The sequence below is a fragment of the Cololabis saira genome, chromosome 23 (assembly GCF_033807715.1).
Source record: "Cololabis saira isolate AMF1-May2022 chromosome 23, fColSai1.1, whole genome shotgun sequence".
NCBI lineage: Eukaryota > Metazoa > Chordata > Actinopteri > Beloniformes > Belonidae > Cololabis > Cololabis saira.
Genome location: NC_084609.1, coordinates 5,834,995 through 5,848,732, shown reverse-complemented (window position 1 = coordinate 5,848,732; position 13,738 = coordinate 5,834,995). Strand labels below are relative to the sequence as shown.

The following is a 13,738-nucleotide window of genomic DNA, read 5'->3' as shown; positions in this document are numbered from 1 at the left end:
TTTTGTTCCCGGCCGTCGCTCGCAGGAACCTCAGCAGACGTGAGCAGAAACGTCTCGTCGGAGTCTCTCCGGTTGGTCCGGTCAGTCACATTCTCCTGTTGACTGATCCGGATCAATGCTTTTGGAGAGAAATTCGGATTCTTGGTGTATGTTTTTGCCGCTTTTTTTTTCTACATTAATCTCTTAAACCACTTAGGCTCAAAACTGCCAAATATTCAGTAGTTTTCAGGATTTTAACCCCGTGATGCCTGATGTGGAATATTTCATATGGCTCTGGACCCTGAAATCAAAATGGTTAAGGAAAAAGGATTTTTTACCATCAAAAAATTCTAAAAAATACATAAAAAAATGGAAAAATAAAGAAAATGATTTGTTATATTTATAGAGATACAATGAAAAAACTATTATAAAACTGTTAAGGACAAAATTGGGGTTATAATTGGTTTGTGATTAAAAACAAGTTAGGGGTGGGTATTGCCAACCTCACGGTACGATACACATCATGATATGATACAATATTGCGAATTTTTGCAATATATTGCGATGTTATACATAGGTCTCTGTAAACTGTAAAAGGCATTAAGCATTATAAGATCTGAGTTGCACGTACAAAAGATTATATTAATAATTAATGGAACAAACTGAGTCAAAACAATCTAATTCAAATTATCCATGCTGTTTTATTGAAACTATAGAAGTTTTTCATATTATTTACACAATTTGAGATTAACTAACAATATTATTTAAGCCCATGTATACAATAAAGTTGTACTGGATTTACAACCCGTCTGAAACATGATTATGATTTTGAAAAGAAAAATTAATATTAAAATTTTGAATATTGATATCGGCCGGCAAAGTATCGCGATATATTTGCCATATCGATATTTTCACCTACCCCTACTTTCAGGCCCCCATGGCAAAAACGGTGGTGTTTTCATGCGTTTTGGCCGTTCGTTTACACGAAAACGAAGCTCAAAGTCACCAAAAACGATCAGTTCTGAAAACTCTGGCCAAAGTGGAGATTTGCAAAAACTCAGTTTTCACATTTGCTTGTAAACAGAGAGAAACGGACATTTAGGCTTCAGAACGTCACATTATGCGACAGAAACGTCACCAGCGTCATGTGCTCGACCTGTGTTTACAATTTGTTTGGCCACCGTCAATATTTTCTTGTATTTTACCTGTTTTATATATTCTAAAGTCACACTTAAAAGTAACTCCACTTCTCTGTCACTCCAAACGAAAGACTCTCGTTCATCTTGGAAGTAACTGGAAGTTACTCGTGTCATTTGTTGATGTTTTTTCCAGGATTCTGATTGGCTAGCATGACTTTATCTTCTCGTTACACTGCCCCCTGCAGGTTTGGATGCTCATAGCACCTTAACAGCGTATTTATGCGAGTTTGTGTAAATGATGGTATTTTTCAAAACGTAGAGGGGGAAATATCCGTTTTTGTAAATACCCGGCTATGCGGAAACGTGGCCTCAGTGCCAGTCTTCAGATTTCATTGCTTTATTGGTTTTTGATGGTTTTTGGGTCGAGGGTCAACAGACCTGCAAAGAGTTTAAATGTGGCGTCACATAACGGATACCAATGCCATCAAATCAAAGTTGTTTCTCGAGCCTCTTAATCCCCATTAATGCCCCAACATCACCAACGCCGCTGGGGTCGGTCCTCTTGTGTGGCTGAACATGTTTCCATATCACGTTTCTTCCTGTTTCCCCGTCCAGGTCAGTTCCTGCTGGAGCAGTCTCGCCTCGCGGAGGCGGCGGAGATGGCGGAGCGAGCCGCGGAGCTGGACCGCTCCGAGTTCGACGTGGTCTTCAGCGCTGCTCACATGCTCAGGTCGGACAAGACCGTTTCAGGTTTTAGCTTTCCCTCAGCCCTCTTTTTAATAAATGTAAATGATCTTAAAAGTTCCTCTCAGTGAGCAAACCGGCCGTAAACGTTGGTTATGATACACATATAAACAGAATTACGGTTCCAGTCCAGCTCTCGTTAAAAACCCACTGGAGGAAATTTAAACTTTGGCGAGCTCGCGCTCCGACAGCTTATAAATCTGAAAAGTGTCATGAGAGACTGCGAGCGTCGTGTAGTCCCTAAAACTCTGCAACTCTCTGAAACCGGGGGATATTTAGAGGATGGACCTTCACTTGTTTTTGCTCCACATTTCTGGAAAAGTCATTGCGTGTTTCCCGGAGCGCCGGGCCGCCGCACTTGAGAGGAAGTGGAGCGTCTCGAGCTCGGCGGAGGGTTGGAGTCGGAGTGATGGATGGCCGCGGTGCCGCTAACTGCCGGGTTTCACCCGAGGCTCCTTAGTGCCGTGAACCCAAACAGATCAGGGTGTAACGACGCGGCCGACGCCGCGGGACGACGTGTGAGAACGTGTGAGAACGTGTGAGAATTACCCGACGCTAGGGATGGGCGGTATGGACTAAAAAATGTATCACGATAATTTCTGGCATTTATACCAATAACGATAAAAATGACGATAAAAAAACCTAAACTAACTAAACTACACCAATTAAATATAAAAATCCTGGGCTAAAAACCAATGAAATTAGTACACCTGTACTGCAAAACTTCTTTCTTTCTTTCTTTCTTTCTTTCTTTCTTTCTTTCTTTCTTTCTTTCTTTCTTTCTTTCTTTCTTTCTTTCTTTCTTTCTTTCTTTCTTTCTTTCTTTCTTTCTTTCTTTCTTTCTTTCATATTTTAGATTCTTTCTTTCTTTCTTTCTTTCTTTCTTTCAGACTCATTTATTTCTTTCTTTCTTTCTTTCTTTCTTTCAGGCTCATTTCTTTCTTTCTTTCTTTCTTTCTTTCTTTCTTTCTTTCTTTCTTTCTTTCTTTCTTTCTTTCTTTCAGACTCATTTATTTCTTTCAGGCTCATTTCTTTCTTTCTTTCTTTCTTTCTTTCAGGCTCATTTCTTTCTTTCTTTCTTTCTTTCTTTCTTTCTTTCTGGCTCATTTCTTTCTTTCTTTCTTTCTTTCTTTCAGGCTCATTTCTTTCTTTCTTTCTTTCTTTCTTTCTTTCTGGCTCATTTCTTTCTTTCAGGCTCCTTTCTTTCTTTCTTTCTTTCTTTCTTTCTTTCTTTCTTTCAGACTCATTTATTTCTTTCTGGCTCATTTCTTTCTTTCTTTCTTTCAGGCTCATTTCTTTCTTTCTTTCTTTCAGGCTCATTTCTTTCTTTCTTTCTTTCTTTCTTTCTTTCTTTCTTTCTTTCAGACTCATTTATTTCTTTCAGGCTCATTTCTTTCTTTCTTTCTTTCTTTCTTTCAGGCTCATTTCTTTCTTTCTTTCTTTCTTTCTTTCTTTCAGGCTCATTTCTTTCTTTCTTTCTTTCTTTCTTTCTTTCTTTCTTTCTTTCTTTCTTTCTTTCTTTCTTTCTTTCTTTCTTTCTTTCTTTCTTTTCTTTCTTTTCTTTCTTTCTTATATATATATTTATATTGCCCATCCCTACCGTGAACCCAAACAGATCAGGGTGTAACGACGTGGCCGACGCCGCAGGACGCCGACCCAGACGTGTGAGAATTACCCGACGCTCATTCATCCGTTCATCACGATTCCCGGCCAGAGCAGCGTTCTCCTCCCATCTGATACCAAAACGGCGCTTCCTCTGAACTTCACGTCCCGGATCTTTTTCATCTGCAACTCAACGACGTTCCAAAGCAAACAGACGGCAGGAAGGACACGGGGAGATCCCTGTGATATCAGGCCTCGGACCGGAGTAACCGGAGTGACCCCGGAGTGACCCCACGGTGACCCCAGAGTGACCCCAAACTGACCCCACGGTGACCCCGGCATCCTGGAGGAACCGCTCCCCTCAATCCTTATAAATATGAAACACCAGGAAGCAACGACGTCGTCCTCTTTATTAACTCTGGCAGCAGAAGGTTCATGTGCTGTTTGGATATGATCGTAGGAAGAGGAGGAGACGAGCTGTTTCTGATCTAACGCGTGCGCGGGGGGGGGGTTCTGGCACCGGCAGCATCCTCACAAACTCTCTTCATCTGCGTTTGATCAAACTTTAAAAGGAAAAAGACAAGGGGGGATAAGGCACAGTAGAACACATTTACATTGAGTATCATATTATTTCTGTATGGTTATTTACAATCTATAGGATATTTGACACCATTAAAATACTGTGCATCTCGATGGAATGAGAAAAGGATATACAGTCTACCTCCTAGGATGTTTTTCTTGATTTAAGGACAAAACATTACACAATTCAACGAAAATAACGATAAATAAATAACTGAAAATTATTTTAAGTAATAATTAAGTATTAAAGCACAGTATAAATTAAAAAATAGATGAATAAAAAGTAAAAAAAACACACAAAAAAACAAAGAAAAAGTAAACAAATAAATAAAAAGGAAGAAAAAAGAGAGAAGAGAGGGAGGGGAGGTCCGTCAATCAGGGGGCAGGGACTGGAGAGAGTGGAAGAATGTAAGAAAGGGAAGCCACTTATTAGAAAACTTGTTAGAGCTTCCTTTCACGGAGTATCTGATCTTTTCCAGCTTCAGAAAAGACATGGTGTCGTTCTATAACAGGGGTCAGCAACCCGCGGTTCTAGAGCCGCATACGGCTCTTTAGCACCGCCCTAGTGGCTCCTGGAGCTTTTTCAAAAAAATGTTTAACCTTTTTTTTCCTTTTTCTCTTGCTTTTTCCTTTCCTTTATAATCTCGACATTCCGACTTTTTTCTCAACATTTCAACTTTTCTGGACATTGTGACTTTTTTCTCGACATTTTGACTTTTTTATCGAGATTGTACTTCAACATTAATCTCGACATTTCGTTTTTTTCTCGATATTTCGACTTTTTTCTGGATATTTCGACTTTTTTTTCTGGACATTTCGACTTTTTTCTCAACATTTTGACTTTTTTCTCGAGATTGTACTTCAACATTAATCTTAACGTTTCGACTTTTCTGGACATTTTGACTTTTCTCAACATTTCAACTTTTTTCTCGAAATTGAAACTTTTTTCTGGATATTTCGACTTTTTTTTTCTGGACATTTCGACTTTTTTCTCGACATTTCGACTTTTTTCTCAACATTTTGACTTTTTTCTCAACTTTTTGACTTTTTTCTCGTCATTTTGACTTTTTTCTTGAAGTGCATAATCAAAAAAACAATGTTCCCCCAGTTGTAACTAATATACAGTAGAAACATGCAGCATGTATTGCCTTCATTCTAAGGCTTATACAAGACTTTTCATCTTTTGCTGCTCCAGACATATTTGTTTTTTGTGTTTTTGGTCCAATATGGCTCTAAAACATTTTGGGTTGCTGACTGCTGTTCTAGAGGAGCCTTAGTCGACTTCCAGTGTAGAAGAAGGTGGCGTCTCGCCAGTAAGGAAGCCAAAGCTAAAATGTGTAGCTGAGTTGAAGTAAACGGCTCTGGTTCGTCTGGGAGCCCAAATACAGCAACATGGGCGGAGACTTTTATATTCACTGAAAGTATTTTTGACATGGTGTCAAAATAATTCAACCAAAAGCGAGAAAGTAGTGGGCAAGAGTAAGAACATATGGGTTAAATTACAGGATGAGGCAAGACATTCGTCACATTTGTCAGAGATACTGGGATAGATTTGTGAGAGTCAACTCTTGAGTGAACGACGATGAGGTACAAAAAGAGGAGGAAGAAGAAGAAGCCTTCAGCTTCTCGTCCCTCTGATCTGAAGCTGTGCGGCGGTCCGTCTTCGTCTCATCCTGCAGAGGCCGGTCCAGGTCCAGAACCCTCTTCTTCCTCATCCTCGTCTGTAATCAGCTGTGCTGAAAGATGCCTGGACGTACCTGGAAACCATCCGGTCCACTTCTGGGTCGATACTTCCATCACAGATGTGAAATACTGACGGAAACGGAATTTGAGACTTTTGTTTCTACTCAAGTACCACGAGGATAATCCCCCCCCCTCCATAAATAATCCCGAGCCTGATCCAGGACTCCCGGAGACCCGGTTGGGGGCTGAACTTCACACACAAACAAGCTGAGTTTAAGCGAGAGCAGCTGAGTCGGTTCATGATTCACGGTTGTTAAAGCCGTTTTAGATCCACGACATCAGAAGGACAATATTTCCTCAGTAAAAAGCACAACTAGCGGTTAGGGCTGCAAATAACGACTATTTTAATAGTCGACCAGTCACCGACTATTGAAACAATTAGTCGACTAATCGGATAATTAGTAGTTTTTTCTTAAATTTAGTATGAGGTCGCTTTAATTATGTGGCAAATGATAATAAACACAAGAAAGATGGGTACTTAAATGAAAAATAGATATTTTTTTCAACTTTGCTGCTGTTCATACAAAAAGTAATTAAAATGTACTATCTAAAACCAAGTGATCAGTCAGTATAGACATAAATCCATAAATAAATAAACCTCTGTCCATTATTTTTCATTTTTTAAGGACAGGCAATTGTGTTATATATATAAAAAATAAATTATAAAATAAAACGTCTTGCATTTTTTTCTCCATCAAGTGGGTAAATGGGTTCTGGATGGCAGGACGTTCTCTGGGTTGAACTGGTGTATCATTTGTTGAAACCCGTCAGCATCAACCATGGAGAGCTGCTCATATCACAGATCAGCATCTATTGACCCTGTTGCAGGAACACGTCTGCTTCTTCTGCAGAAAGGCGTCCTCTCTTCTTCGGTCTGCATGCATTTATTTTAAAATACTTTTGTCAGGCACAGTCAGGCATAACGTTAAAGCTCTCTTTTAAAGCCAAAATACGCTTAATATCTTACCAAGGCGAGTCCGGTTCGTTCAACTGTCCGACGTGCTTTCTCTTCAAATGCTTATGCATTACCGATGTGCTCCTGTGATAAGCAAAGTCTGCTTTGCAAACCTTGCAAGTCATCTTTTTATTCGCCGTATCCAGGCTAAAATGCTCCCAAACTTTTGAAGTTTTGTTACGCGCAGCTGCTGTACAGGACGCCGTTATGTTTGTGTACCCGCTACCGCTTGGCAGAGACGCTATTGAAGTGAGACGCCTCACTCCGTTGGAAAAACAAGTCTGGCGACTATTGTCGACAATGGAATTCATTGTCGACAATTTTGATTATCGATTTTTGACGACGAATCGTTGCAGCCCTACTAGTGGTTTAAATTGTGTTTTTCTTCTTCTTCTTCTCCTCAGACAGGCCAACCTGAACGAGGCGGCCGAGAGACAGTACGAGCGAGCAGCCGGACTCAGACCGGATGTGAGTACCGGACCGGACATTAATATAACTTAAATTTCAACCCTTTTTCCATCACTTTTATCCATTTAAGTGAATAATTCCTGATTAATGCATTTCTGCGCCCGTTGTACCTCCGTCATAATAAAAACAATAAAAAGATAAAACCTTGCTACGTTGCTTGCTACTTTACCTTTTTAACATAACCTTAACACATTTAAACAATTTATATATTACTGTCTCCAAGTTATCCGACCATTAAAGCCTAATTAAGTAAACGGTTGGATTAAGAGTTTATTTTATCCCCCAATAATTCAACTATTTATTACTCTTTTAAATCTAATTCAACCATTCAGGCCTGAAGGTAACAGCTGATTTAAGGTTTATTATTTACTCTCTCAACATTTATATATTGATTTTTGTGGTTTGCTGCTCAGCTATTCATATTTTAACTGTTAATAAATGACCTTTTCTCTACATAGAAGTAAACTGTCAGCTAATCGTTGTTATTCTCACCTTGAATAAATTAACTAATCTACAACATTTCTCTTCTCTGTACATCTCCAAACCATTTTTGATTACTTATAAGCATCTAAACTTTACATTTATTACCATTTATTATCATTTCACTAATTCTTTAACTTCTGTTTGTTGATGTCATCATCAACTTTAGGCTAGGTTTTTCTGAATTGCTACGTTACTATTTTTCTATAAGTGTTTAAACTCAGTTAAGCCAACTGTTGTTTTGGATTCAATTTCAGCCCAAACTGGGTCAGTTTTTGTTTTGTTTGTTTTCACTGTCACTGTCACTGCTTAACTTAGCATCTAGCTAACCAGCTGCTCAACCATTTTTTCTTAATAATCTATTTTAGATTTATAGATATATTTTCTTACTTATCAATTTGCCTACAACTATTTAAACATTTCATGGCTATTATTATTATTTTACTTCCCAACTAATTAAGTTAAAAGGTTTCTATGAACTAGCCATTAGCATTTAGCTCAGCTCTTGTGCACATTTTTCCATTATTTCTGTTCATTTAACCATTTATCTGTTACTGTTTAACATTTTGAGCCCATTCGTTATGTTTAGGGTTGTTTTGTGCCCCCCTCCCCAAATAATTTAACCCTTTAATATCTGACTTAATAAATAACACCCAAAAAAACTTTTTTTTTTAATTTAATTGGAACATTCGTGTTAATTATATGTTGAAATTACAATTTCTAAATATTTATTTTCCCATCATTATGAATACATTAGATACGTATTTTATGTAGTTTATGTATTTTTCAATTAGGTTAGAATTTTTTTAATAATTTGGGGGTTTGTATATTTTTTTTTCCTTTTTTTATTATTACACAGATATGAAACATCTGTTAATTACCTCATAAGTAGAAAAAGCTGGAAATCGCTGCTTATCAGCATCTGTTCCTTCCAGGTGAGCCGTTCCTTCTCACATCCTATTAGAGCCTTAAAAGTGAAACAAAGAGCAGTTAAACCCATTTTAATTGTAACTTCACATGTTTTTATTGCACATGAGTGTCTGGAATCACTTTCAGACGTGCAAATACGCTTCTCTCGTCATTTATCAGCGTGAGAGGCCTTTGACATTTTCCCTGCACACGTCTGCTCGGCGACTGACAGCCTTTCAAATAATCCAAAAGCTCTCAGGCCGTGAAAAATCCCTCCTCTGCTCTGCATGCTGCGTGCTGAGAATGGAAATGAATGAGTTTCATTTAACTCGGCGAAACGTTTTATTTACCCGCTCAGAGATTCATCTCTGAATTTAATGTTCCGGCCTGAACCTCAAAGGTGATGTTTACCGACCGTGGAAGCAATTAGGATCAGCTGGGTGAGATCCAAGACGAGCCCACGCCAGTCCAAAGTTTAATTTCTGAAGCTTTTCACCTTTTTATGGATGTATGCAGTACTCGAGTTGTAAAGAAAAATCAGGAGGATGGTGGATTTTATCATATGGGGACAGATAATTTGTGCTGATTACAAATAATATAATATATTACAAATAATAGCAGTGACCAAAACACCTGCAGAAATACTGCAGGAATGACATAGCAGCAGTTAAATGCAGCCTTCTGTAAGCTTTAAATATCCACTGGGCTTACATCAAATACATCAAAACACAAGAATAAAAAACACTTTTCTGAACTTATCAATATGATTCTGTCCTTCACAGGATAAGTAAAATGGATCACTGCAAAAACTCAAAATCTTAACAAGAATATTTGTCTTATTTCTAGTTAAAATGTCTCATTTTAGTAAAAAAAATCTCATTACACTTAAAACAAGACTCATCAATGGAAAAAAACAACAATTTTCACCTGTTTCAAGTAGATTTTCACTTGAAATAAGTAGAAAAATCTGCCAGTGGAACAAGATTTTTTTGCTTGTAATGAGAAGATAAATCTTGTCCCACTGGCAGATTTTCCTACTTATTTCAAGTGAAAATGTACTTGAAACAGGTGAAAATTGTCAAATAAGTTATTTTTCTGGTGTTATTTTTCTGGTGATGACTCTAAATGTTGAAATAGCAGTAAAACCACATTCATTGATGAAATGACATAAGGGATGGAAAGGGGGGATGGCAGTTTTACTGGGGGGATGATTTGGACCGTTTTTATTTCAGGGGGGGATGATTTTGACCGTTTTTATTTCAGGGGGGGATGCCATCCCCCCTCATCCCCCCTCAACTCCAGTACTGGATGTATGTATGTAAGGTAGCAACTGGTAGCCAGTTATTGTCTTGTGTCCGTAAAAAGGATCCTAAAACAGATCAAGGTTTCACATTTAACTGCATGTTACATTTATTTATTTATCGGAAGCAAAATCAGAAGTCATCGCTGGAAACACGACAGCTCTGGAAGAGCTAATTTCCTTCAGATGAGCAGGAACACGTTTCCCGGTCGGCTTGGAAAACTGGGACGTAAACCAGTGAAATGTCATCACTGAGAAAGAGGCGAACGTTTCTGTTGGTGGAAGGAAAAACAAAGAGAAGTGAATTAGTTTCCAAGTTGCTAACTAATACATCATGCGGCTCTGGGGGAACCGGAGCGCTGACGACTCGTAGGATGAGATCTGGGGGTGTTTGTTAGTCACGGCTCGCTACGACTCTGTAAAGCTTCCCACATGTCATTCGCCGTTTCACGCCAGATGGTTTCACTTTGCAACTTAAAGTAATGTAACTTTGATGAAAGGCGCTCGTTCATCCGCATCGCGGAGAGCTCCGAGCTCCGGCCCACACGCAATCTGTCGCTGGCTTTGGTTCGGTTCCAAAGGTCTTCACGCTCGCCTGCTCCCCAGGTCGTTTAATGAATCACTAAAAGCACATTCGATGATCCTCGTGGGCTCGTTATAATCATTGTTAGTGATGTAGAGTCGCTTTTCATCCAGCGAAACTCCAACAGCTTTGATTAGTTTCAGAAGGACAAAACACCGAGAAGTTCAGCCCAAAAACGAGCAGATTTGGCTCAAGTGCGTTCTGATTGGTCGAATTCCTGGAGGCTTGCTGACGGGGCAGAATTGCTGTTGGTGGTCAGAAAATGCACATTTTCAACATTTTAATTGTATTTCCTTTATAAAATCAGAATAAACGACGCAACAACACGCAGTTAGATGTCTTTGTTTGGTAAATATCATAGTTATTACCTACTTTTGGGTAATATTATGGATGATGTCATCCTTGAATCGCTCAGTTTTTACATAGCTGTAGGTCTCAGAAGATGTCAACTGAGTCATAAAATATCTTAAAATACTTTCAACTCCATAGTTGCCAACAATCAAGGCTCCTGGATGGATTTAAAGCCGCAACATTCAGTTTTTCTGCAGCTCCAGAAGTGTTTTTGGACCTCGTCCACAAAACAATCCTCCATGAAGTGAATAAAACAAACACATTTGCTTTACTGCCGGCCCGGAGAAATAAACGGTCAGCCAACTCTCTCATTCAACCAGAAACACGACTTATGTGAGACATCTTGAAGACAGAAAGAAAATACTCCAGAAGAAAACACATTAAGTCCGCGTAAATCCCCCTTTATTCCCAACATATAAGAAAAAAAAGGCCTGCTATGATGTCATCAAGAGCCCATGTTAGAAAAAACTCTCTGCAAGTACGCCGTCTCTTTAAGAAGGAAACCAGATATTTAGTACAAAGTAAAATTGTAGATGGGTCAGAAAACATAGAAAAGCATAATAAAGCAACAATAAAGTAAATTTGAGCAGCAATGTTTCCTTCATTCTATTAAAATAAAGTAAAAAAAAAAAAGATTCCTAGGATAAAACAGAAAAACAAGGTATTTTCGCCTCCAGCGTCGCAGTCCCGTACCGCCATCGCCTCACGTCACTCAGTCATCCTTAAATCGCTCAGTTTTTACATAGCTGTAGGTTTCAGAAGATGTCAACTGAGTCAGAAAATATCTTAAAATACTTTCAACTCCATAGTTGCCAACAATCAAGGCTCATAGATGGATTTAAAGCCCCAACTTTCAGTTTTTCTGCAGCTCCAGAAGTGTTTTTGGACCTCGTCCAAAAAAAAAAATCCTCCATGAAGTGAATAAAACAAACACGTTTGCTTTACTGCCGGCCCGGAGAAATAAACGGCGTCCGCTGATCCGAGGTCGGCCAACTCTCCCGTTCAACCAAAAACACGACTTATTGCAGACAGAAAGAAAATACTCCAGAAGAAAACACATTCAGTCCTTGTAATTCCCCTTTATTCCCAACATATAAGGAAAACTCTGCCCTCTATGATGTCATCAAGAGCCCATGTTAGAAAAAACTCTCCACAACTATGCCGTCTCTTAAAGAAGGAAACCAGATATTTAGTACAAAGTAAAATTGTAGATGGGTCAGAAAAGCATTATAATGTGATTTTAGGGTCAATTTGAGCAACAATGTTTGTTGAGCCGCATTTTGTAAAAACAGTGCATTTTTTAATAAACGTCAAGTGTAATAACTTTGTAATTTCATTTTGTAATAAAGCCGCATTTTGAAAATAAACTGCCGCATTTTGTAATAAATTTTGCTGCATTATGTAATAAGTTATTACATTTTGAGAATATTATTACAAAATACACTTGCAACTTTTTTATTCCCTAGAAATAATAATAATAATAATTAATAATAATAACATGGTGCATTATGTAATAACAATTCTAAAGCATAGTTTGTTTGTTTGTTATTGGCCTATATAATTCCAAACTTCAAATAGGCAACTAAAGTTATATTTGCAGTTTTATACATAGATTTATTGGGCTACATAGCTCTAAGGGAAATTGCATAAAAAACAACAAAAGTCACTCTTGTATAAATTCATTGTTAAACAAACAACAATAATAGGTATTATTACATAATGCACCATGTTATTACATTTCCTGGAAAATAAAAATGTTGCAAGTGCATTTTATAATAATATTCTCAAAATGCAATAACAAAAAATATTACAAAATGCGACCTTATTACAAAATGAAATGAAAAAGTTATTACATTTTGGACGTTTATTACAAAATGCACCGTTATTACAAAATGCGGCTCAACAATGTTTCCTTCACTTTATCAAGATAAAGTAAAAAAAAACAAAAAAAAAACAGAAAAACCGCCGCCGCCTCTCGTCACTCATCCTTTCTTTCTTTCTGTTCTCCTTCTCCTCCTTCCCAGAACCCGGCGGCTCTGATGAACCTCGGCGCCATCCTGCACCTGAACGGGAAGCTGCCGGAGGCCGAGGCCAAGTATCTCCGGGCGCTCCGGCTCAAACCCGACGACGCCATCACCCAGTCCAACCTGCGCAAGCTGTGGAACATCATGGAGCGGCAGGGACTCCGGACGGAGCACGACCTTTGACCCCGGAGAGGCTGCTCTGTTTCCTAACGACCTCGGAGGAGGGAGCGGGGGGGCCGGGACCTCCGGTTAGTCCGGTTTCTGCCGGATCCCCCTCCGGTGCAATACGATGGCTCGGACTACTAGAACTAACGTCTCCGAGACTCAGAGTTAATGATCGAGGCCGGAAAGACGGATTAAAACGAGCAGCTGCCGTCGCCCCTCATGAGGAGGATTTGCACCTTTGAGCTTCTGCTTCCCAGTTTCAGGCTGTTTTTGTAGCTGCCAGAACAGAAAACAACCGGATTCTGGCCGGTCCGTTGGACCAGGACCTCGGTGGCTTCGCCGTCCATCCCTGAGCCGACAGCTTGACGGGTTTCCGTCGCAGTTTTGGTGCTAAAATCATGTTTTCTCATGTTTCATGTTCCCAAGAAAAATGGTGACGGACCTCAAGAACCACTCGATCCATCTCAGAAAAGATGAAATGACTCGTACGCCCGATGGACGTCATCGTGGTCGTTCTCCGTGATTTCACGGAACAGCAGAGGATTCGGACTTGACTTATGACGGGAGTAACTCTAGTACCGGCAGACGGGGTACCAGAGCCACCTCTAGCTACGACACGTCCAAGTTCCAGTTCCAGGTCACAACCCAAAAACTTTGTTGCGAAGCATCGAAGAACTTCTTTTATACCACTTTCTATTCGCCTCGTGCGGCGCGTCG

At 39.3% G+C, this 13,738-nt stretch overlaps 1 protein-coding gene across 1 annotated transcript in view; it reads left to right on the top strand.

Moving 5' to 3' along the window:
• Window positions 1-13,224, top strand: part of tmtc2a (transmembrane O-mannosyltransferase targeting cadherins 2a) — a 110,113-nt gene extending 96,889 nt beyond the window's left edge. Inside the window, exons 10-12 of the mRNA XM_061714223.1 lie at window positions 1,734-1,848; window positions 7,146-7,209; window positions 12,857-13,224. Coding sequence (XP_061570207.1) covers window positions 1,734-1,848; window positions 7,146-7,209; window positions 12,857-13,039 — 362 coding nt within the window. The 3' untranslated portion in view covers window positions 13,040-13,224. The remainder of the gene's footprint in view (window positions 1-1,733; window positions 1,849-7,145; window positions 7,210-12,856) is intronic.
• The last annotated feature ends 514 nt before the right edge of the window (window positions 13,225-13,738 follow it).